This window comes from Schistocerca cancellata, chromosome 3 (assembly GCF_023864275.1).
Source record: "Schistocerca cancellata isolate TAMUIC-IGC-003103 chromosome 3, iqSchCanc2.1, whole genome shotgun sequence".
NCBI lineage: Eukaryota > Metazoa > Arthropoda > Insecta > Orthoptera > Acrididae > Schistocerca > Schistocerca cancellata.
In genome coordinates, this window is record NC_064628.1 from 566,109,224 (window position 1) to 566,132,320 (window position 23,097).

General features: G+C 42.7%; 1 protein-coding gene across 1 annotated transcript in view; it reads left to right on the top strand.

Annotated features, from left to right (window-relative positions):
- LOC126176432 (ankyrin-3-like) overlaps positions 1-6,497 on the top strand; it is a 201,088-nt gene extending 194,591 nt beyond the window's left edge. Inside the window, exon 8 of the mRNA XM_049923589.1 lies at positions 6,177-6,497. Coding sequence (XP_049779546.1) covers positions 6,177-6,497 — 321 coding nt within the window. The remainder of the gene's footprint in view (positions 1-6,176) is intronic.
- The last annotated feature ends 16,600 nt before the right edge of the window (positions 6,498-23,097 follow it).

The window sequence follows — 23,097 nt, forward strand, 5'->3', positions numbered from 1 at the left end:
ACAGTACCAGAGGAGAAAGGCAGTTCCTCAGAAGCCGCCAAGCCGACTCATACCAATTCTACCAGCCGAAACGCCTTTCCAACGTCTTGGGATTGACCTCATCGGACGATTTCCAACGTCTGCTAGTGGCAATAGATGGGATATTGTTTGCACTGATTATCTGACACGCTACGCCACTACAAAGGCCGTGAAAACAGCCGAAGCATCCGAGGTAGCCACATTCATCGTGTAGACATTGTAATAAAACACGGTGTCCCAAGGTCGTTAATCACGGATCGAGGGAAATTTTTTCAATCGAATCTTGTGACAGTTATAAACCGTTGGTGCGACATTGCTCATCACATGACGACTGCCTACCATCCGCAAACTAACGGGAGTACTGAACGCCTTAGTAAGACCTTGGCCGACATGCTGTCAATGTTCGTCAATTTTGAGCAGAGCAAGTGGGATGAGGTGGTACCTCTCGTGAGGTTTTCCTACTATACCGTCAAACAAGACAGCACAAGATTTACGCCATTTTTCCTGGTGCATGGGCTTGAGGCAACTATGGACGCTGTGTTTCCGTTACATCCTGATGACGTGGACTACATCGGCCAGGTGTTAAACAGAGCTGAGGTAGCCCGGCAGTTAGCTCGACTCCGCACGCTGCAGACTCAAGAAAACGATCGCCGAAGGTATGACGCGAGCCACCGCCCCGTTGTCTGCCAGCCAGGTGACCTCGTCTAGATCTTCACTCCTGTTCGGAAGGTTGGTCTCTCTGAGAAGCTCCTCAGGCGCTACTTTGGACCTTATGAAGTTGTAAGACAGTTGTCTGATGTTACTAATGAAGTTGAAGATTTCGACCCCTACACAAGACGACGAAAGATCAGAGATACAGTCACCGTCCTTCGAATGAAACCCTATAACGATCCAGCAACCCAGGGTAAATTCGAAGCTCCAGCGACAGGCAACAAGCGGAAAGGTGACGAAGAGCGTAGCGGCAAATAAGTTCTAAGATGGTCACCGCTAGGGTGAGCATCAGTTATCGGAAGTCGGAGTATGCAGGACCGATGACTCGTTCCCGGACTAGCAGGACGTAACACTGAGTCGCTGTTCAGTTAAGGAGGGAGCAATGTCGCAGAAGAAGCTGAGTAAAACCGTGGTGTGGTCGTTATGATACTAAACAGTTGCATGGGGGTCGTGAGTTCAAAACTGGAGTGTACAATTTTAATTTGTATATTCGGTTCGCGTACATTCTAGAAGTATCCACAAATGTCAAGAATCATTGTACTGGAATGATCGGTAGCTGTATATATACTGTATGCGTTCCGGCCGGAGGCAGTTCGCTCCGCGCTCTTGTATGTGCCAGTGCTGAATAAACCGTCGTTACGTGGAGTTAGTGTTCGTCATTCAACTAGTTACACCTTCTTCTACGTGAATATAATTCATTGATGACATTGCTATGCTGAGTGAAAATGAAGAAAAATTACATGATCTGCTGAATCAAATGAACAGTCTAATGAGTACAGAATACGGATTGAGAGCTAATTGAAGAAAGTCGAAAGTAATGAGAAGTAGCAGAGCAGAAATGTGAACGCCGAAAAACTCAGGATTGGTGTTCACGTAGCAGATGAAGTTAAGGAAGTCTGCCACCTAGAGAGCAAAATAACTAATGACGGACGGAGCAAGGACATAAAAAGCACATTAGCACTGGCAAAAAGAGCACTCCTGGCCAAGACAAGTTTACTAATATCAAACATAGGCCGTAATTTGAGGAAGAAATTTCTGAGAATATATGTTTGGAGCACAGCATTGTATGGTACTGAAATACGGACTGTGGGAAAACCGGAACAGAAGAGAATCGAAGCATTTGAGATGTGAGGTTACAGACGAATGTGGGCTGATATCGTAAGGAATGAGGAGGTTCTGCGCAGAGTCGGAGAGGATAGGAGTAAGTGGAAAACAATAAGGTGAAGGGGCAGGATGATAGGATATCTGCTAAGATGTCAGGAAATGACTTCCATGCTACTAGAGGGAGCTGTAGAGGGGACAAACTGTAGAGCAAGACAGAGATTGGAATACATCCAGAAAATAATCGATGACGTAGGTTGCAAGTGCTACTCTGAGACGAAGAAGTTGCATGAGTGAGGAATTCGTGGTGGGCCGCATCAAACCAGTGGGAAGACTGATGACACAAAAAAAAAAAAAAATGTAGAACACTATGTTCGATAATTTTTTTCTCCTGCTGCTAGAATGAGTTGTGGAAATGGATAAATTAGGGTTATTTACACAGCTGCGTAAAATAACACGGATAGATTGTATTTTCGGGAAATTTACAATAATGATGGAAGGTGTATACCCCAAAAATTTTATAGCTTCGGTATCTTTGCGCTATGATACGTAACACCGTCGTTAACAGTCCTTTTGAAGCCCGAAAGCTTAAAAAAAGAGGAATTGTAGATAAAATCTAATTGCCTTAAATATAGGTAGCCTTAAAAGTGACGTTAAAAAGTAACAGGAGATAACGCTGCACAAAAACCAAAAGAGCTCATGCCTCGCCGTTGAAGACCTATGTATGACGAGCAGGACAAGCCTTTCACTACATATACTACTGTTTGTAAAAAGTGGAACACTCAGAACAAATTGTCTGTAACGCGCCACGATAAGAGAACCTATAGAACAGTGTACCAATAAGTGATTAAGGTAGCAGAGGGGAGATGTGCACGTATGGCTAACAGCGCCCTAATTTGTGTGAGCGGACGGTTCAACATTCCGCAATATGCAGGTGGTGTGGAGCCGTCATACGAAGTGGAAACATAACCAAGTTCCGTTATGCCTCGCCAACATCACAGGGTGGAATTTGACAAGTGACAGCGTCCTAACAGGGCAGAATGATTGGTCTCCGGGAGGCGGGTCTGTCGTTCTGTGACACTGCGGCTCGTACATGGCGCGCTGCTTTAACAGTGAGGGCTATGTGGAACCGGTCGAGAGAAGAAGGCCGTGCAAAAACAAGAAGAAGAAGGAATTTTAGGGTTTAACTTCTCGTCGACATCGAGGTCATTAGGGGTGGAGCACAAGCTCGGATTGAGCCAAGGATGGGGAAGGAAGTCAGTCGTGCCCTTTGAAAGGAATCATCCCGCCATCTGCCTGGAGCGATTTAGTGAAATCACGGAAAACCAAACTCAGAATGACCTGACGCTAATTTTAACCGTCGTCCTCCCGAAAGCGAGTCCATTGCACCACCTCGCTCTATGAGGGCCGTACACAGCGCAACCATGGTACTGGACAACACAGTGTGACCACTGAGCGAGATGCCAGCCGTCTTGTCCTCTTGGCCTTAACGGACAGAACGGCTTCTTCCAAAGTGTTGGCGCGACGTTGGAGCGCTGCAACGGGTATGGGAGATGTCTGCGTCGACGGTTCGACGCCGTCTTCTGCGGGCTAGACTGGTGGCAAGCGTCTGTAGACCACAACCCACAAACGGTGCAATCTGCAATGGGCAGCTGATTCCTGACACTGGCGTGCTGATTGGTAAAATGTAGGGTTTTTGGACGAGTCCCGCTTCGTATTGCCCTTCAGTGATGGCTGCATACGCATCCGACGCCGCCGTGGTGAACACTATCAGGCAGACTGTATTGTTGAGAGGCATAGTGCACAAACACCGAATACGAACGTTTGGGGTGCCATTGTCCATAACACATGGTTTGAGGGCAATCTGAACAGCTACCGGCACATCAGGGTGGTTTTAAAGCCCGAAGCACTGACTAACCATTCTGCCATATGCAATATTTCAGCAGGACAGCACTCGGCCTCAAGTGAAGACGAGTGTGCAACCCTTTTTCGAAGGACGCCAGGTACCACTGTTTCCCTGGTCTGCCTGTTCGCCTAAAATGTTACTCATCGAACATGTCTGGGACATAGTCGGCCAGAAACTTGTTTGTTCTGGTCCTCCTACAGCCACAGTCGATTTAGACGCGCCTACTAACCACGTCGCAGATTATTCCCCAGCAGCATACTCAGGCGATCTTCGATTCCTTGAGACCATTCCTTGAGACCACGTCCAGCTGCTTCGATTGCAGCACATGGTGGCGCTGCACCATACTCAATTTTGAGAGTCACAGTGCATGTACAGGTGTCTAATATTAATAATTTGTGCAGTTCCTGTCCCTAATCGGTGGAATAAATTTCACTGTGATAGCCTCTTTCGGTGTTGGTATTCCATTTTCTCCAAACGTTAGTGTAGTTGTCGTTAGCAGAAAAGGAACAACAGGTTCGTTGGAAATATATGGCAACCCAGTGATAACCCATTTGCTTTCGTGCGTCGTCCTGAAAATTGTTTCCCTAAGTTAAATTCCCTTTGCTCTTCGACAACTTATGCTACATAATCCTCATGTAACACGAAAACTGAAACAGAAAATTTAATTTTACGAGGATAGCTGTTCTTCACATAATTAACAGCTCTTCTAATCTTAAACGTAGCGTTATGAGGCTCAACATATGACACAGCAGTGAGAGAGAGAGAGAGAGCTGCTGCTGACGGAGCCTCATTAACTCAGTGGTTCACCAGCACGGTAGCACAGTGTGGCAGGACAGAGGGTTAGCTGCCCTCTGTAACAAAAAACTGAGTGATAGGATCAACGATGAACTTCAACGGATGTGATGGGACGTTCACCTCGAACAAATGCAACAAACGATAACGAACCAAATGAGATTCTTAAGAAAAAAAAGTGGTATCGTACATATGTTGCGATGCAAGGGGGTGAGAGTTGTCACTTCCAATTACACGGGGAGCCAGTGCATTTTATTTTCTTATTTCAAATTTTATTTAATGAGGCTGTAAATTGTTGAAAGAAATTTTGAGAACCAAATCTGAAGAATACATTTGAACATTAAGTCTTTTCACAAGATTGACTTAGTAATTTGTGTTAATGGTCATAGATGTGTGCTTTATGAATATGAAACTATTTCAGTATACATACATTTTTGAAGAGCTTCCACTCAACCGTCAAAGACATGAATTTAAGTTTTGTTCCTCACGTAAGACCTATATGTCAGAGGAATAGTAATACAGTGAATACTGTTACCGTGTTCTAAATTTGTTTAATAGCAGTTAGCCACACCTGTATACGTTTTCTGACACCGGCGTCAGCCAATTCATTCCAATCTGGATAGTATCAAAAATGTTCAGGTTTGTTGGTTTAAATCTCTGTCCAGTACTGAGGAGAATGCACGTGACGAAAGCGGCAGTTTGTCGGGTGAGCATTATAACCCAAGTTAGAGCTGAATAGTATGCGCAATTCTAAAAACATCGTCGTTGAGACATATGTATCAATATTGTGTTACTGAGTTGCTTACGTGCGAGTGACATAAACCTAAATCAAATGGCTGGTGGCAGCAGTAGCTGTGGAGGGTATATAAAAAGTCTTGGGGGGGGGGGGGGAGGGGAGTTGCTGGAAACAGTGCATTCATCACACGGAAACGGAGCGAATTATCTGTCGTCCAAAAGGACAGAGTGAGTGGCTTTCAGGCCAGAGATGGAAGCATTTCCGACACGCTTAATTTTCTTAAACGTATGTGTGCGGCAGTGGTTTAAGTACACGAGAGTATATGCTCGGCGCCGAGGCAACTGTGGTGCCATAGATGACAGGGCTGAATGACTGCTGCGAAAATGTGTACGGGCGAATAGAAGTGCAACTGTGGACCAACTGACCTCCCAAGCATGTAGCGACAGTGTCTCCTCAACGACCGTTCCGCGGACGCTGCTGCGTGTCGGTCACCGCAGCAGGCACCTGGTGCGTGTACTCGTGATGACTGCTGTACTTAGGCGAATAAGGCAGGAACTTAGATTCCAGCACCGCAACTGGAGGTGGAGAGAGTGGCAGTACTTGCAGTTTGTTCCTTTCCGGCGTGGTGCAAATGGTGGTGGTCATGTTAAAGTGTCTGGACTGTGTAGTAACAAGCTGTGTTTGGCGGAATGTTTTTTGGACAAAAAAAATCTACGAGATTACTTTCAACCATGACTTTCAGAATACGATGTGATAAAATTGTAACCTGGTTTCGAATGACTCCTTATGTGTTGGCTAGAATGAGGTTATTCTACTAGAGACTGGTTTGAGATCCACGGTGCTGCAATTTAACTAACGTTAGAGTGTCGAGTTGCTGCGCGTTGCTAGCAGTATGTGTGACTTCTGGTGCAGGTGGTCGCTGCCCTTTTGAGTGGTGGGGCTGACCGCACGGAGACGCTGCCCCGCGTAGCGTCGCCGCTGACACTGGCGGTGGTGGCGGCGCAGCCGCGCTCCGTGAGGCGGCTGCTCGCCGCGGGCGCCGGGCCCGTCGACGGCTGCCTGCTGGCGCTGGCCACCAGCGACGACTGCAACGACGTCGACGACGCGGCCAGGCCCGAGGTGGCGCGCATCCTGCTGGCCGCCGGCGCGCGCGCCGACCCCGCCACCGCGCAGGAGGCGCGCAAGCGCGGGTTCGCGCTCCTCGCCGCTACCATAGAGGCGGCTGCCCGCTGACGCCACGACTCAGACCGTGGATCGGTGGCTCCCAAAGTTCCTGACAGCGTTACACCAGAGTCCGGTCACATATTAGCTACTACCGCCACTGCTCCTACCATAATCAACATTAGTACCTAACACAAAGTTAGAATGAAACAAAGTTCTTTGAATACTTTTAATATTAAGGTTATGTAAGATAAATGATATTTACTTTTTGTAAGTATGTTATTAAACCATGAACTAATGAGTCAGAGAGACCAATTGATGCTACTTATTTCTAACAACTTTATTTTTTAAAATGATGAAACAAATCGCAGTGTATATGGTGTAAATTGAAGGTGGATTGGGGAGAAAGTAAAGGTAAGTAACTGACGGTACCAACTGCATCAGAACGTTATGTTTAATCAGCGGCGACGAGAGAAAATGTATACCGCACAGGGAATCGAATCCGAGATTTCCTGCTTAGTAGGAATTGCGCTAACCTATGCGCCATCTGGACAAAATATCTGTCGCAGATGCACGGACTATCTCGGCACCTCCTCGGCCGACTCACATTCCCCATCCATGTCCACCGTCCATTAGAATTTTAGATTTCCTCTGGAGTCCGAATGTGAGTCCACACTGAAGGTTGTAAATTCGTTGCCCATCGAGGAGTAACATTCAGACACGTTCTAAAGAACAGCACCACACATATAATTCTCAGTGCATTACGAGAGATACCTAGAATCAATCTGCTTCGTGAGGAAAGTAACTTGTTATGAATGATGCTTCCCCTGTAGCACTACCCCTTCCACTCCCAACCCCCAACATCTCCACCCCCCCTCCCTGCAACACTTACTTCACTTGCACCTAGCACCCACATTTAAAATTAACCGGGTTAAAATACGTGCACCGTATTATTGTCTGCAGATCCCTGAATTGCTGGGTTGCTCACTTCTGAAGTACAAAAATGAAATTCTTCAGTCTGACCACTGTCACAAATAATAAGAGTAATAGCAACAATAATAGTCTGTTAGGCACTACAACAGTCTAGTAGCAATTACACAGTTGTTTTCTCTTGTCAACATATTCGTTTTTCTGCTAGGAAATGAAGAATAAAACAATTTCGAGGTCATTACAGGAACTACCTACAGGTCGGAGAAGGTATTTCCATAGGATAATTAAGCATATGTAACATATATGTAACACATACATCTCATTGATTGGCGACTCCTTGTTGTCTTGTGCACTACGACCAGATAACAGGTATACTTGAAAAAAGAGACAGCATTGGTCGTATATTTTTTACTATCGCAAAATCGATTTTCTGTCACTGAGTGACCATCTTCAGTGCTATATTGTATAACTTAAATTAGGATGCACTGTTGTCACTAAGCTTACGGCAATCACATAAACTGCCAAATGTCAGTCTATGTGATTGCCGTAAGCTTAGTGACAACAGTGCATCCTAATTTAAGTTATACAATATAGCACTGAAGATGGTCACTCAGTGACAGAAAATCGATTTTGCGATAGTAAAAAATATACGACCAATGCTGTCTCTTTTTTCAAGTATACATACATCTCACCTTATGCGACAGATGCATCGGACGAGGGTGAAGTCCCTACGCACTGGGTGGATTGTGTAAAGAAAATATTGTTCATTTCGCAATTTGTAAGTTCCACCACATCATCCGACTAACTGAAAATAAATAAATAAATAAAAAATTAATCACTGGCAATTTATATATTGAGTATTACAATATTACAGCATGTTCTCTGAATACAATTAAATTTTAGCATTAAGGGGCGTCCATTAATTATGTGATGGGTTTTCTTTAAAACTTGGACCCTCCTTTCCCCTTGCTGAGATTTGGTGAGCTGTGGTGCAAACGCCACTCCACCCCCACCCCCCTTTTTTCAGTCGGGTGAAAATGAGGAAAAATGACGTCTTGTTTGAAACACTGACAAAAATACTTTAATAAAACCATGTTTTATATAAAAATTACATTTCAAAGCGTTTTTAATACATGATTAAAACTCTATTTTGAAGCTGCCAATCCAGAGTAATATTAAGAGGGACAGGGAGAGGGAGAAAAAGGCTCCGCGGACGAAATTGATTGGTCTGTAAAAAGCTAATCTTTTATTGGTGCCGGCCGAAGTGGCCGAGCGTTTCTAGGCGCTACAGTCTGGAACCGCGCGGCCGCTACGGTCGCAGGTTCGAATCCTGCCTCGGGCATGGATGTGTGTGCTGTCCTTAGGTTAGTTAGGTTTAAGTAGTTCTAAGTTCTAGGGGACTGATGACCTCAGTAGTTGAGTCCCATAGTGCTCAGAGCCATTTGAACCATTTTTTGAACAATTTGGTTTATTGCCATCAGATATCAAACACCAGGTGAATCTCACATTTAGTAGGCTAAGTGGACAACTGATTGTAAATATGAAGTACGGACTTTCCAGGTATTGACTGGAGTGTAAAATAATGGAATTAATAATTTCCCAAATACGGCCAACGATAGTGAAAAACGTTAGTTATTTCTAGAAAAAGGCCCAGAAAAGCATAAATGAGCACCAGTACTTCCGCCAAAGTGCACAATGGGTCCAATAAGCTGGCTATGAAAATTAGATCTGAAAAATGAAAACGTAATGAAAATCAACTAACTTCGCATTTTCCTTACCATGGTAGCTGCGACGACAGTGCACGGGTACAACTCTCAAGCTGTGTGACTGTAGAAGACGGCTGCAGTTCAGCCCAGCCTCAGTACTCTGCTGTCAGTCAGAAACATCTTCCTCTGCAACGCCCTGCAACGGCCTGGAGCAAGCGTGTTTCTCCCAGCCACACCCCTAGGCACCCTTTTTTGTGAATTTATTCTGTGAAACTTAGCTGCTTCTGCCCACGTCGGGATCTTGCAGACCTTGTGAGTTTCGACCAATGATTATTTCATATACAAGTTTAACAATTTCCTACTGTTCTGGATTTTGCCCCGCTTAACCAATAAGGTATGGCGACCGGAAGAAGGTAGAAAATCCCTACCACTTCATGACAGAATTTCAGTCATGGTCAAACCAAAGCCATGCAGGTCAGCACGCGAGAAAATTCGCCCTTACTCCGATATAATTACTATGAATCAATCCGAAAATGCCGTACTAGATTTAAACAAACGTTCCAGAAGCTGGGTCACAGCTCAATGGCTGCTCCCACGCAACGAAGTCTCATGTTTTACCTGGCCTTCAGATTTGTATCTAGCTAAAAAGATACATTTTTACTTCTCGCACAGTTCAGAATTTATGGTGAGCTGCCCAGCCTCCTGGACGCTGGAGCTGTGTAGACTTGGCAGGCTGCTTTCAATGCCAAACAATCTCATGGCTCTCCTGTTCCCTCCTCTTCCCCAAAATCCCTCGCAAGGGTACCGACATATCAAGATTCCCTCACTATAGCAATAGGAAAGGAGGAGTAGAAATAATTAGGAGTGCAATCACTGGCAGTAAAGAATATTTCTTGCACTTTTCATGTAGCGTAAAATATTTTATTTTACCGCTTATTGGGACCTACATATTAAATTATAGAATACATTATGTGCTATTTTGGGCGCAAACTACCACGTGGCACTGTTATACGAAGTGAAGCTGACATTTACAGTTATTCTCATTTAAAGCTGATATCATGAATTGATTTTAACAGTTGAACGGCTTCTTTCATAAGCATTCCACAAGTAATACAACAGGAAGCGACATAATCACGTTTCGTCGGTGGACTCTTGTGTTTATTGCACTGCGAGTCATTTAGTTCAACACTTACACGAAAGCAGATGACAAAATATCCAGCTGCCGGAAGGCATTTGGCTACCTCACGATTTCTCAACAGTATGGAAAGTTATTTATTATACTTTTATAGCAAACGACATCCGCTTCGATCCAAGATGTTCAGTTTTTACACAAATGAATATCCATGTTTTATGGCTTTTGCTTAATCTACTGCAAATACTGAAACAATATGAAGATAAGGAATGTAATACATTAGAGAACCTTGTCCCTAAAGAAAACTCTTGTAGTGAGTTTGATATTAACATTCTGTCGTCTCAAAATTTTCGATGTTCATACAGTTTTAGATCTAAAAATCGATGCATTGTATAATGATCGTTTTCATTCTATTCGTAACATTTACACAAAAAGAAATACTCTGAAACAAAAGGTCGTAGCTCCAACCTTTAATTCAGTGACCCAGTCTGGAAAATTACGTTACCAATTTTTTTTTTCGTTTTGGAACCAAATTTATCTTCCTTCCGTACACCGTTCGGTGTAGCCAAACGCTGCACAAGAATTTAGCACTGCATCACCGAGGCCCTTACTGACAACACTACAATTAAGATAACGATAAGTTGAACAACAGTCCTTAAGAAATTTCCTGGGAGATCAAAAGTGTATGCTGGACTGAGACTCGAACTCTGAATCTTGGCCTTTCGCAGACAAGTGTTGTGCTGACTGAGCAACCCAAGCACGACTAAGACCCCCTCCTCACGGTTTTATTTCTGTTGGTACCTCGTCTCCTACCTTCATTCGAGTATCGGTCAGGTAAACAATTCTAATCTGCCAGCAAGTTTCATATCAGCACACATTCCACTGCAAAGTGGAAATTTCATTCTAGGAGCAATCCGAAAGTCGCAAAGGGTTGCCACTACTTGTCAGTTGATCGAGATGCGTTATGTACTTCATCTGTCATCTACAAGCATCCTGGACTACAGATACGGGCGACGGTGGTGCTCTCTCCAAACATTCGTGTGAAACACTTTTAGGACGAACTGTTTTGCAATGAGGTCAGTTTTCGTGGTATGTGCATCAACAGCAGGCTCTGTGCAAAATAACAATATAATACGTATTTGCATAGTTGTGTAATGGGGGACCCTTCAGTTTTCTTGAATCCTTGTCTTTATTTCTTTTCTGTGTCCTTCGTACTTGCTGAGCACCTTTTATGGCATGTGTTTCACTCATTTGTCATACGATTTTGGAGGTATTATGCACGATAAAAATAATATAATCTGCTTTAAAGACCCTTACAGAAAATGCAAAAAAATTGTGCTTGTTATACTAGTCCCATGGGAAGAAAAGAAAAGAATATTTAAAACATGAGAAGAAAGAACCAATTATTAAACTAAATATAATTGTTAGAGTGAACAATATAGAAATCTTTCTGAAGGTCGTCCTCACATCTCGGCGTCTTCTTTACGCCCATTCGTTTCTGTGACGGTGCTGCATTACAGACTCTTATCATCTCTTGTTTATCCCCAGCGTTTCTTCTTCGTTTCTCCTAGGCGTTAACTCTTCACGAGGCATCTGCAACACAACACTGAAGAGAAATTTTGAAGTGATTATAATGTGTGTCCTTTTATGTTGAGGATTGATATTGCCAGTACAAAATGGGATCATAATACGAACATCAACATTTTTCTAGACTAAAATTTATCCACGTCTACTGTCAAGTATAAAATGATAAAATAATAATGGAACTTAAGCCTTGATAAAGTGTATTAACACAGACATAGCTGTATTAATATTGGCACAATCATCTACCTGTAAGTTTATGCCAACAGTGAAAGGAAAGGAACTTCACTTCTCTCTGTAAAACTAGCTACTGCGGCAGGGTGCTCTACAGGCATAACTATGAACTAGTACTTGTTATTAGCACGTTCATCACTAGAATGAACGGCTTTGCTTATTAGGTATGCATGTAGTTCACATTACCAACAGAGGTCCAATACACGACCCTTACATATATAATAAAGGAAAAGAAGCAATTAAAATGGCAGAACCCAGCATGACTGCAGCCATGCTGTTATCAATTTGCAATAGATGGCATTAAGTATTGGCGCTATGTAGTTTGAGTTTAGATAGTTAAAGAAAGAGAACTATATTTTGGAGTAACAAGTTTCTAGATTTGCATATGTGACATCCTGTAACATAGCAAATACCATGTCAGTGCTTATTTTAATTCAGAAATAATTGCTTTTATTCTTACAGATATGAACCACTTCTGCATTATCCGTTGGCAGACTTGGTCTTCATTACGTAGTTAGTTTATTCTTTCCACTGAAGATGTAGTTAAAAATTTCATTTTGCTACCTTTACTTTCTCTTTTAAAAATACTTTTCTAAATTTTTTTCTATTTAGATCTGGATTTTTTTGGAATTTTGTAAGAGAGACTAGTGTGGCAATTTTTTTACATAGCTCTTTGTACTAACCGAAACTTTGGAGCAGCATAGCAACTGGCTAAAGGGGCAAGAATGTTACATACAACCTTAACCGTTTCTGCCTGCTTGATCCATTGTTGAGTAACTTTCCAATCTTCAGTCGCCAAAAATCTGCTGGAATCTGAGGCATAGGCGTTGGTATACATTTTTTCTAGAGAGGACAAGTTTGCAAAATTGTCAGTTTTGATACAATGGTAGATGAGGTGGAAAACATGACACGTCCGAAGAACCAAGTTTCCCAAGAATCACACAAGGACAGCTACCGACTTAGCCTTCGGAAGTACTATCATGCGCAGAAGTATCCGAATGAAGTGAATTGTGATCCGCCTGATTTGCACGCAACCAACATAACGTAGCTGTGTAGAGTGTCCTCTAATCGCTCTGCGGTGCAGTCGTTCGACTATACAAAATGGATACCACGAGAAACCACTAGACAACACAGTTGTTTAAGGCAATCAGTGAGATGTAACTGATCGTTAAAGAAACTAATTACAGAAAACGCGATAAACAGCGGTAAAAGCTCTATAGAAACCGAAATATTAATGGAGTATAATCAGTAACGTTACTGTACTAATTATTCAAGAAGAATTATTTGCCAACATATTTAAACTATAAGTGACATGACGAATTTTTTTTCTGGATCTGGACAGAAACTCAGCAACCGAAGCCATTCCTAACTAAACTACACTTTCGCACCAAACCGGGACCTGATCTAGGCAACGATCATCAATGCTGAGTAGCCGTAATGAGACGTGTAATATAAAGGTTTTCACCAGTATTAGTTAACACATCTCAACTTGAAACGAAATGTCGAAATTATTTCTAATACATCGTAACCATTATCGCTCTGTTAACTAACCACGAAAGACGTTTAATATACTCTCCTTCACAAGTATTCAAGTATGCATGTGCTAAAAACTGGAATTCTATGTTTTAAAACGTTGTGAAGGGATTTTCTAACCAGCACCTTATCAGATTGTTAACTAATCAAATCAGATGTTAGAAATCGAATTTGTTTACCAACAGAGAGATGTATGAGTATGAGATGAAGGTACAATTTCAGAATGAGACTTTCGCTCTGCAGCGGAATGTGCGCTGGTATGAAACTTGCTGGCAGATTAAAACTGTGTGCCGGACCGAGACTCGAAATCGGGACCTTTGCCTTTGGTCTTTCGCGGGCAAGTGATCTACCAACTGAGCTACCCAAGCACGACTCACGGCGTGTAATATCCTTTCTGTAAGGAGTGCTTGTTCTGCAAGGTACGCAGGAGAGCTTCCGTAATGTTTGGAAGGTAGTAGACGACGTACTGGCAGAAGTAAAACTGTGAGGGCGGGCCGGGAGTCGTGCTTGCATAGCTCAGTTGGTAGATCACTTGCCCACAAAAGACACAGGTCCCGAGTTCGAGTGTCGGCCCGGCACACAGTTTTAATGTGCCACGAAGTTACAGGATACAATTTGCTTTGCTTGCCCGGGAATCGAACCCGGCGCGTACTGTCGCTGTTTCCCATCCATAAATAGACGTTAAGTGTCAACTGCTTGCTAACCAGTAGCGAGATGCTCGCATGTTTCAGTAGAAATAACGGTACCTATCGATATTGTTGACTAGTCCTGAACATACACTAAATAAGAAAATTATTTTTCAGGTGGTAGATCAGCGTGCACACGCTAGGGCGTAAAATTAAACTATGAATTTGTTTCTGCTGGACCAGGATTGCAACCCAGATACGTTCCATTCCTAGAGATCCGAATTCGAACTCCAGTCGAGGACCAAATATTGCAACGTCTCAAGTTCAAATTATATATGAACACTGCGAACGAAGTAACCATTCCTAAATTAAATGAAATAATTTTTATAATGCTAGTTTACTGGCGACAGAATTTGCGCTTAGCAACGACGCTTGTAAAATGCGAAATCAGCAGGTAAAACACTATTCAAAACGCAGGTACGTTAATTTCTGACGTTAAATGTCAAGTATATGCTTTACAGATGACTTGGTCAGACTGTTATGGGAGTTACATTGCTGGTGATTAATATCTCCCTCATTTTTGTGTGTCGTGTTTAATAAACTACCGAAAAGACCATATGCATTATGCAATATAGTAATAAAAGTTGATTACAACTTATCATTATAACGGTACAAAAATGTCTGCCGTCTGAAGGCAAAATACCCCAAATCATTACGAATTAGCAAATTCAAGTTTCAGTAGGTAGCTAATTGGCCTTTACGTTTCTTAATTCAGGTTCCCGTTAAAGTGGTAGCAACCGGCGCTAACGCCTACGCTGGCCCTGTCACGTCTGTGTTGAGCGAGCTTGTCCTATGGTTACAAGCTGAAGGGACTTTTCGCGTTAGCAGGCGTCTTCCTGCCCGTCACCAGTCTAATGGAGAATTGGCAACACTGCAGCATGCATTTCCATTTGGCAGCAATGTGGCATTCGAATTACTTCCTGGACTGGTGAAAAAGTATCCTGCTAAATTCACTCACTAATATCTTATCATTCTCATTAAATATCCTAAATGATTCTCCCTGAGAGGATAATATAGAAGGTGTCAAATGAATAATTTTGATTCCAGGAATCTCGTTTCAACAGAAACTGCCGCTGGTCTCGCTATTTACGGTGCTGTTTATCTCACGAATCCACAATTGAGGCGACAAGGAGGCCAGACTTGTTGCAGATGGCTGCTAGCGTAGGGGTGAAGTGTGTGGACATGAAATTGCAACCTGCACTTGCTGTCGGTTCAAATACTGGTGGCGACAATAGTTTTTCCTCTTCGGCAAAATAGAATCTCGAAGGCAGATCAACAAACAGTAAAGACATCGAATGAAAGACTCTCCGCCATTATATCGCTGCCCCCATTCTCTACTCCGTGGTTGTATAGACACAGCAATTACAGAATTGCACACATATTAATCACTTTTTTTCTGTGTCTGTCTATAATATTGACTTAAGTGTGGCACTAAAAGATTTTTTAACTTTCTCTAGCTAATTCGTAATGATTTGGGGTATTTTGCCTTAGGACGGCAGACATTTTTGTACCGTTATAATGATAAGTTGTAATCAATTTTTATTACTATATTGCATAATGCATATGGTCTTTTCGGTAGTTTATTAAACACGACACACAAAAATGAGGGAGATATTAATCAGCAGCAATGTAACTCCCATAACAGTCTGACCAAGTCATCTGTAAAGCATATACTTGACATTTAACGTCAGAAATTAACGTACCTGCGTTTTGAATAGTGTTTTACCTGCTGATTTCGCATTTTACAAGCGTCGTTGCTAAGCGCAAATACATAAAGAAAAGCAACACGATTTCTACTCTCACATAAAGGTTTCAGCAATTACTTTAATTTAAATGTGATTAACGAAAAATTGGAGATTTCCGACATTCAATCGAAAGGTATTCCCTATACATTGAAGGAACTACATAATTCCTATATTTTGGCAGATAGTTCTAAAAATGATCAAAGAGCTTATACCTTCCCTTCAATCACATGTGTAGAAGCACAATGAAGATAATAATAGCTATCATCACACTAATCATCGCTTTATCTGATCACCTCACACGCTGCAATTGCATTGCTCGAACTAAAGCATTAGTTGTCATAGAAATAATTTCATATTGGCTTCAAATTGGAGCTATGAAGACTAGAATGATCCTTATATCACGCAGTCATGATATTAGAATAACACCCGTATTAGAAACTATCAGGTAATTAACCAGTTAATTGAGAGAGCCGGATTTTTTCACAGCTTCTAGGCGCATCGTCGGACTCAACAATACCATCAGGACACTGCCAACTGCGAGTTGCAGTGGTCTGCTGGGTGGATCGTAGTTTAATAATTGCGGGGTATAGTTTCGAGTCTCACTCATGGCGTCCAGTTTTAACATTCACGAAAACATCTAATTCGTCTATGGTAACCCCAAGTCCAGAATGTTAGGTCGCACAGTGGTTCTGAATCCGCATTAAACATAATATCCCTTCACTACCAACAGCGTCAGAGCCTGTTTAAACGGAGCCATAACAAAGGCGTCAGCTGCCGAAGGCACAAATTCTGTCGCCAGTAAACTAGCATTATAAAAATTATTTCATTTAATTTAGGAATGGTTATTTCGTTCGCAGTGTTCATATATAATTTGAACTTGAGACGTTGCAATTTTTGGTCCTCGACTGAATTCGAAATCGGATCTCTAGGAATGGAACGTATCTGGGTTGCAATCCTGATCCAGCAGAAACAAATTCATAGTTTAATTTTACACCCTAGCATGTGCACATTGACCTACCCCCGAAAAATTGTTTGCATATTTAATTTCTGTTCACGAATAGTCAATAATAATGATATTCTACGGTCGCAGGTTCGAATCCTGCCTCGGGCATGGATGTGTGTGATGTCCTTAGGTTAGTTAGGTTTAAGTAGTTGTAGGGGACTGATGACCTCAGATATTAAGTCCCATAGTGCTGAGAGCCATTTGAACCAATAACGATAGGTACCGTTATTTCTAGTGAAATATGCGTGCATCTCGCTACTGGTGAGCTAACAGTGGATGCTTAACGTGTATTTATGGAAGGGAGACAGCGATAGTACGCACCGGCTTCGATACCCGGGCTAGCAAAACAAATTGTACCTTCATGTCATATTGATACTGCTCGCTGTTGGTAAACAAATTCGATTTCTATCATCTGATTTTACTTAGTTAGCAATCCTATAAGGTGCTTTGTAGAAAATCCCATCACAACATTTTAAATCATAGCATTCCAATTTTCAGCACATGCATACTTGAATACTTGTGAAGGGGAGTATATTAAACATCTTTCTTAGTTAGTTAACAGGGCGATAATGGTTATGATGTAGTAGAAATAATTTTGCCATTTAGTTTGAAGCTCAGATGTGTTAACTAATACTGGTGAAAACCTTTTTGTTTCACGTCTCTTTACGGCTACTCTGCATTGATGATCGTTGCCTAGACCAAGTCCCGTTTTGGTGCAAAAGTGTAGTTTAGTTAGTAGTGGCTTCGTCTGCTGGGTTTCTGTCCAGATCCAGAAAAAAAATTTCGTCATGTCACTTATAGTTAAAACATGTGGGCAAATACTTCTTCTTGAATAATTAGTACGGTGACGTTACTGATTATACTCTATCAATATTTCGGTTTCTATAGAGCGTTTACCGCTGTTTATCGCGTTTTCTGTAACTAGTTTCTTTAACGATCAGTTTGTGCAAACATCACGAACACACAAAAATCAATCGTCACTGTGACATTTAGCAGGTGCGGGAAAACCTTATACAGAAGAAAAATACTCCGAACTGTCATAGACCTTTATTAGTCCAGACATTGTCTCAGAATATCTTGTTCATGCTAACATTTACTTTGTTTAAGTATTGCTACATAGTTTTTGTGCCGTAGTTAGTCGTGGAAAAGAATGGTTCAAATGGCTCTGAGCACTATGGGACTGAACTGCTGAGGTCATCAGTCCCCTAGAACTTAGAACTACTGAAACCTAACTAACCTAAGGACGTCACACACATCCATGCCCGAGGCAGGATTCGAACCTGCGACCGTAGTGGTCGAGCGGTTCCATACTGTAGCGCCTAGAACCCCTCGGCCGTCCCGGCCGGCAGTCGTGTCAGATTATATTGAGATGGTAACGCTTTTGAAAATGATTGTAACCTGTACAAGCGCTGTGGACTAATTCAACTCTAATTACGTTTTTCTAGTTTTTGCAGCATCATGCTGTTACATGGCACTGATTGCCTTAAACAACTGTGTTGTCTAGTGGTCCCTCGTCCATTTTGTATAGTCGAACGACTGTAACGCAAAGAGATTAGAGGACCCGCTAGAGAGCTACGTTATGCTGGTTGCATGCAAATCAGGCGGATCAAAAATCAGGTCGCACGGATGATAGTACATTACTTTAACACTTAATGGGTAGATATATTTCAATGGTATATGTAAAATAAATGTTTTTCTGTTATTAAATATGAATCGCCTCGTAGTAATTGAAAGACCTCAGATTAAATCCTTATCCGACAAAATACATGGTATCCAGCAAGTTTTGAAATATAGTTAGAAAAATTTCGCAGAAGAATATTATTCGTATTCCCACAATCTTAGCGTGAAATAAAAAGAAATAAGAAGAAATTCAGTACAAATGAGAACTCCTGCCACATATTGACAGTAATGCCGCATTAATGCATTCGAAAAAGTGGAGACGAGACGAGGTACTGGCGGAATTAGAGCTGTGTGGACGGGGCGTGAGTCGTGCTTGCGTAGCTCAGTCGGTGGAGCACTTGCCCGCGAATGGCAAAGGTCCTGAGTTCGAGTCTCGGTCCGGCACACAGTTTTAATTTGCCAGGAAGTTTTAAGAATAAAAGGAAACGGCTTATTTATCTTTGATCCCATGTACTAGACTTGGTTCGCCTATAAAATTTCTGATCTGCTTATGTTAGTGTATTTGTTGCATTACATTCATATTTTCTGTTATTAAGTGTTGACTGGCATATATGAAGTTGAATAAAATGAGTTTTGAAAGCTATTTTTTATTAGTTGCTTAAGTAAGATGTATCCCACGGCCAGAACATGCGTTCTCGATTTGGAAGAGATTCCGTGATCTTGCTGGCAAAGTTTGGGTTTCACAAGCACGAAGGCAAGCAATTGAAACTGTCGCCTTGACCGGGCGGGCAGTATCTTTGTGAAAAGTAAGCCTGAACGGTTTGCCACGAAGGGCAACAAAACGTGGCGTGGAGTATAGTTGACTTACCACTGTGCTCTAAGGGTGCCGCGGACGAAAACCAAAGGGTTCCTGCCGTGAAAAGCAATGCCACCCCAGACCGCCACGCGTGACTGTGGGGCCGTAAGGCGGACGACAACTCGTTTGGTATCCCACTGCTGCCTAGGACGTTTCCAGACACATCTCTGCTTGTAATCGGGCCTCAGTAAGAGGCGGGACTGATCACTGCGGAAAATCCTACTCCAATCAATAAAATTCCAGACCGAAAGTCCCTGCCACCGCTGCAAACGGGATTTTTTGTGCTAAGTGGTCAATCATAGTGAGCGCAAGGGAAGTCGTGACCTCATATTCCTCTCTGTGGCGTGCCTATTAATCGTTGTTGTCGTCACTGAAGCACACCAATTGCATGTCGGATCGATTACAATGATGTATTAAGGGCTTTGAGTGCCTTTCTGACGGCTGCTCTTCCCTGACGTTCTGTCCTGTTTCTAGGTCAACTGCTTCCTTTATGAAATTTTGTTCAGACGCAGTTCACCCATTCCTGCAAGCATCGTCGAATAATAGCATTGCTTCTGTTCAAATGTCGAGCGATTCTCTTATTACTCCAACAGTTTCTTTGAACCCAACTACACGTCCTTTCTCAACTGCTGACATTTGCGTATATTGTTCATGCACCTGTCTGTGAGGCGTGGTTACTATCCAACTGCGTACACGAAATGATAATCGAAAATAATTTATGCCCTGGTATGGTCGTATCCGGTGTTTACTATCCTTGTCAGCAGCGCAGTGAAATGGCGCTGCAACGTCAAAGAAGTTTACAATTTAGCATTGTCCTTCGATACCTGTGCGAATATCAGTTTCTGACCAATTTGCGTAACTCCTTCGTGGTACTTCGTTTTTTCTTGTCGTATAGTGTTTGTCATATCGTTGTGCAGCACACTGATTGGAATGCAGAATTCGTGGGTCAATCACTGCATATGGAGCTGTGTAGCTTCCACAAACATTCAGAAGTTCCCAATCCTGAAAAGGACATTTTCTCGTGGTTGAAATTTCACACTTATCGTCTCCCTTCTGCTCAAATAGGTGGTATTTTCCTTATGCTACCGTTACATATGGGTCTGTAGATTAAATATGAATATAGAAATCTACGGCTGTGCTCTTCCGATTGCAGATCCATAGGTTTGTCGTCTAAAACAGGATGTATAATCAGCAAGCTTTGGTGAGGTTTCCCTGTTCACAGACAAATGGTAAAATACGTACAGTTGTATTATGCAGCAAGCGAAGCGTAATAATTGGGGACAGACGACTGGAACGTACACTTGCCACGTTAGGGACGTTTTGAGAACTGGTGACGCAATCTGTGCGCCAGGGTGTTCGAACATCTCCTTCCTGTAGCTAGTTAAGGGTTGAACGAGGAAGCGATAGAAGAGATTCAAGGCTTAATTTTTGCATGGCTCTCTACAGTTTTCCATTCATATTGACTACAGAAGAGAAAAGAAACCAAACATTGAACATAAATCCTCGTGAAGAAAGTGGTAACTACAAAAGTCCAAGATCTATTTGCCGCTGCGGTCGCCCACGCTAAATCGGGAGTTAAGTGGGGTAACAAAGAATGATTGTTAGAACTTGAAGAGAGTTTTGTGATTAATGATGAGACTGTACCAGAACACTCCTTGAGGACGCCTTCCGTGAAGTAGCGAAATTGCTTCAGAATCTCATTGTCAGCGTTTGAGATCCTACAACACCGTAGCGAAGTACCGGTACCATCAAGAACTATCGTTGAGCGAAGTGCTTAGGCGGCAGCTGTGTGAAGCAAGCACACAGTTGCCACATAAACCAAATCACCGATAGATGTCTGCTTCGCAGTAATAGTACCTTTATGATACTACTTGGACTAAGTGAGACTGTAGAAATGACTCTGTGAGTGTTTACATCGCCAACCGATTGAAAGTCTTCGATTCGTAGGGAAAAGTTAAGAACATGAGAGGTAGGGAGAGTCATTCTTTCTTCGTTAGTTCTTTAGCCATCTTTATTTCCTGTTTTTCTTCCAGTAAGCTTTGCGCCCTCTCTGTGCCTGCGTCGTTGATAGTGACCTATCTCGCTATATCCTCTGTCCTGCAACCACTATCCAAACATTTTAGTCAATAATAAAATATAACGTCATTAAATTAAAAGGCAAGCAGTGTGGCGGTCATTATCTGTAGAAAATGTTGTCAATACCGATACCTCTGTTGTCGGTTAGGATGATAAGTGGAATGTATTTTGTAAACATTATATGAGAGCAGTTTCAGAAAACGAAATACAGTACCTCAAACAACAAATTTTTTTCCGAAGCCAAAAGCCTTAGAAGCTAGTACGTGACGTCTTCGACCTGGAAACTCAGTGACTGGAATACAATTGTCTTCAGTAACGGATCGCGCTTCGAAGTGAGCGCCGACGACTTGCGAAGACGTGTCGGAGATGGCCCGTACAGCAGTGGGATGTCAACCTGCCTTACGGCCCAACGACCATGAGTGGTCGCCTGGGGTGCTACTTATTTTCATAGCAGGACTCTTTTTGTTGTCATCCGCGGCACCCTCGGTGCCTCCACTATATACTAACAACGCTTTTCTGTCCTTCACGGCAAGCCGCCCTGAGGTTTACACTACAGAAAGATATTGGTCGCCCGCACACAGCTTGTCTTCGATCTTGCCAGATCCTAACTTGGCCAGCGAAGTCACCGGGTATCTTCACAACCGACAACGTTTGCAGCATTATGTGCAGCGCCCTACAACTAGCTCTGGATTTTTATGACCTAACACGCCAGTTAGGATGAACCTAGCACGATACCCGTCAGGAGGCCACCCAACAACTCTATCAATCCATGTCAAGCGGAACAGCTGTGGGAGTAAGGGCCAGATGTGGACCAACGAAATACTGACTTGCTGAATTCAGTGAAGCTCTTTGTCTTGAATAACTCATCCATTTCTTCTCAAATGGTAATCACATATTTATCTGTACATGTACATCAGATATACCAATTTACATCCCATTTGGATAATTCACTTGTGGTGCCTAGTGAGTTGGGAAGATCCGTTGTTTCCGTTGGGTAGGAAGCGATTGAGTGTAGGCTTTGACGCGAATAAATTGTGTGAAGAATTTGTCAACGGTTGACTGCGAGTTGATACTATTACGTCGGTTTTTAGGGTAAAAGTAATTTATCACTCGGTTTGTTCGTAGAAACGCGCGGATTTATTTACGAAAGCAGTGGAGGCTACAGCAGTCGAAAACAGCAGTCGTCTATATAGCTCTGATAACACTGAGGCGTTACCAAAGAGAGGTTTGCAAGATGAACTCACGTGATTGGTTGTGGTTGGCGCGCCCAGTGCGCTGCAACAATCTGGGATTTTCTTACACCCACTTGACTAGACATCTACTTATGTGTCCCTAGCTGTGTGTACGAGCGGAGAACTTCTTATAATGGTTCTCTCAGCGTTAAGTACTCCAACACACGGTTTATAATGTATGAGGCAAATAGCAGCAGGAAGGTGTGACTACCCTTTTGCGTGGCTTCACTTTGGCAGATGAGAGGCCATCCACCGTTAACTTGAGCAGCTCTGGGGGTTCATCGTTTCCTGTACTATCCATTTACAGCTCTGTAGAAATATCAGGACGGAGGACATAG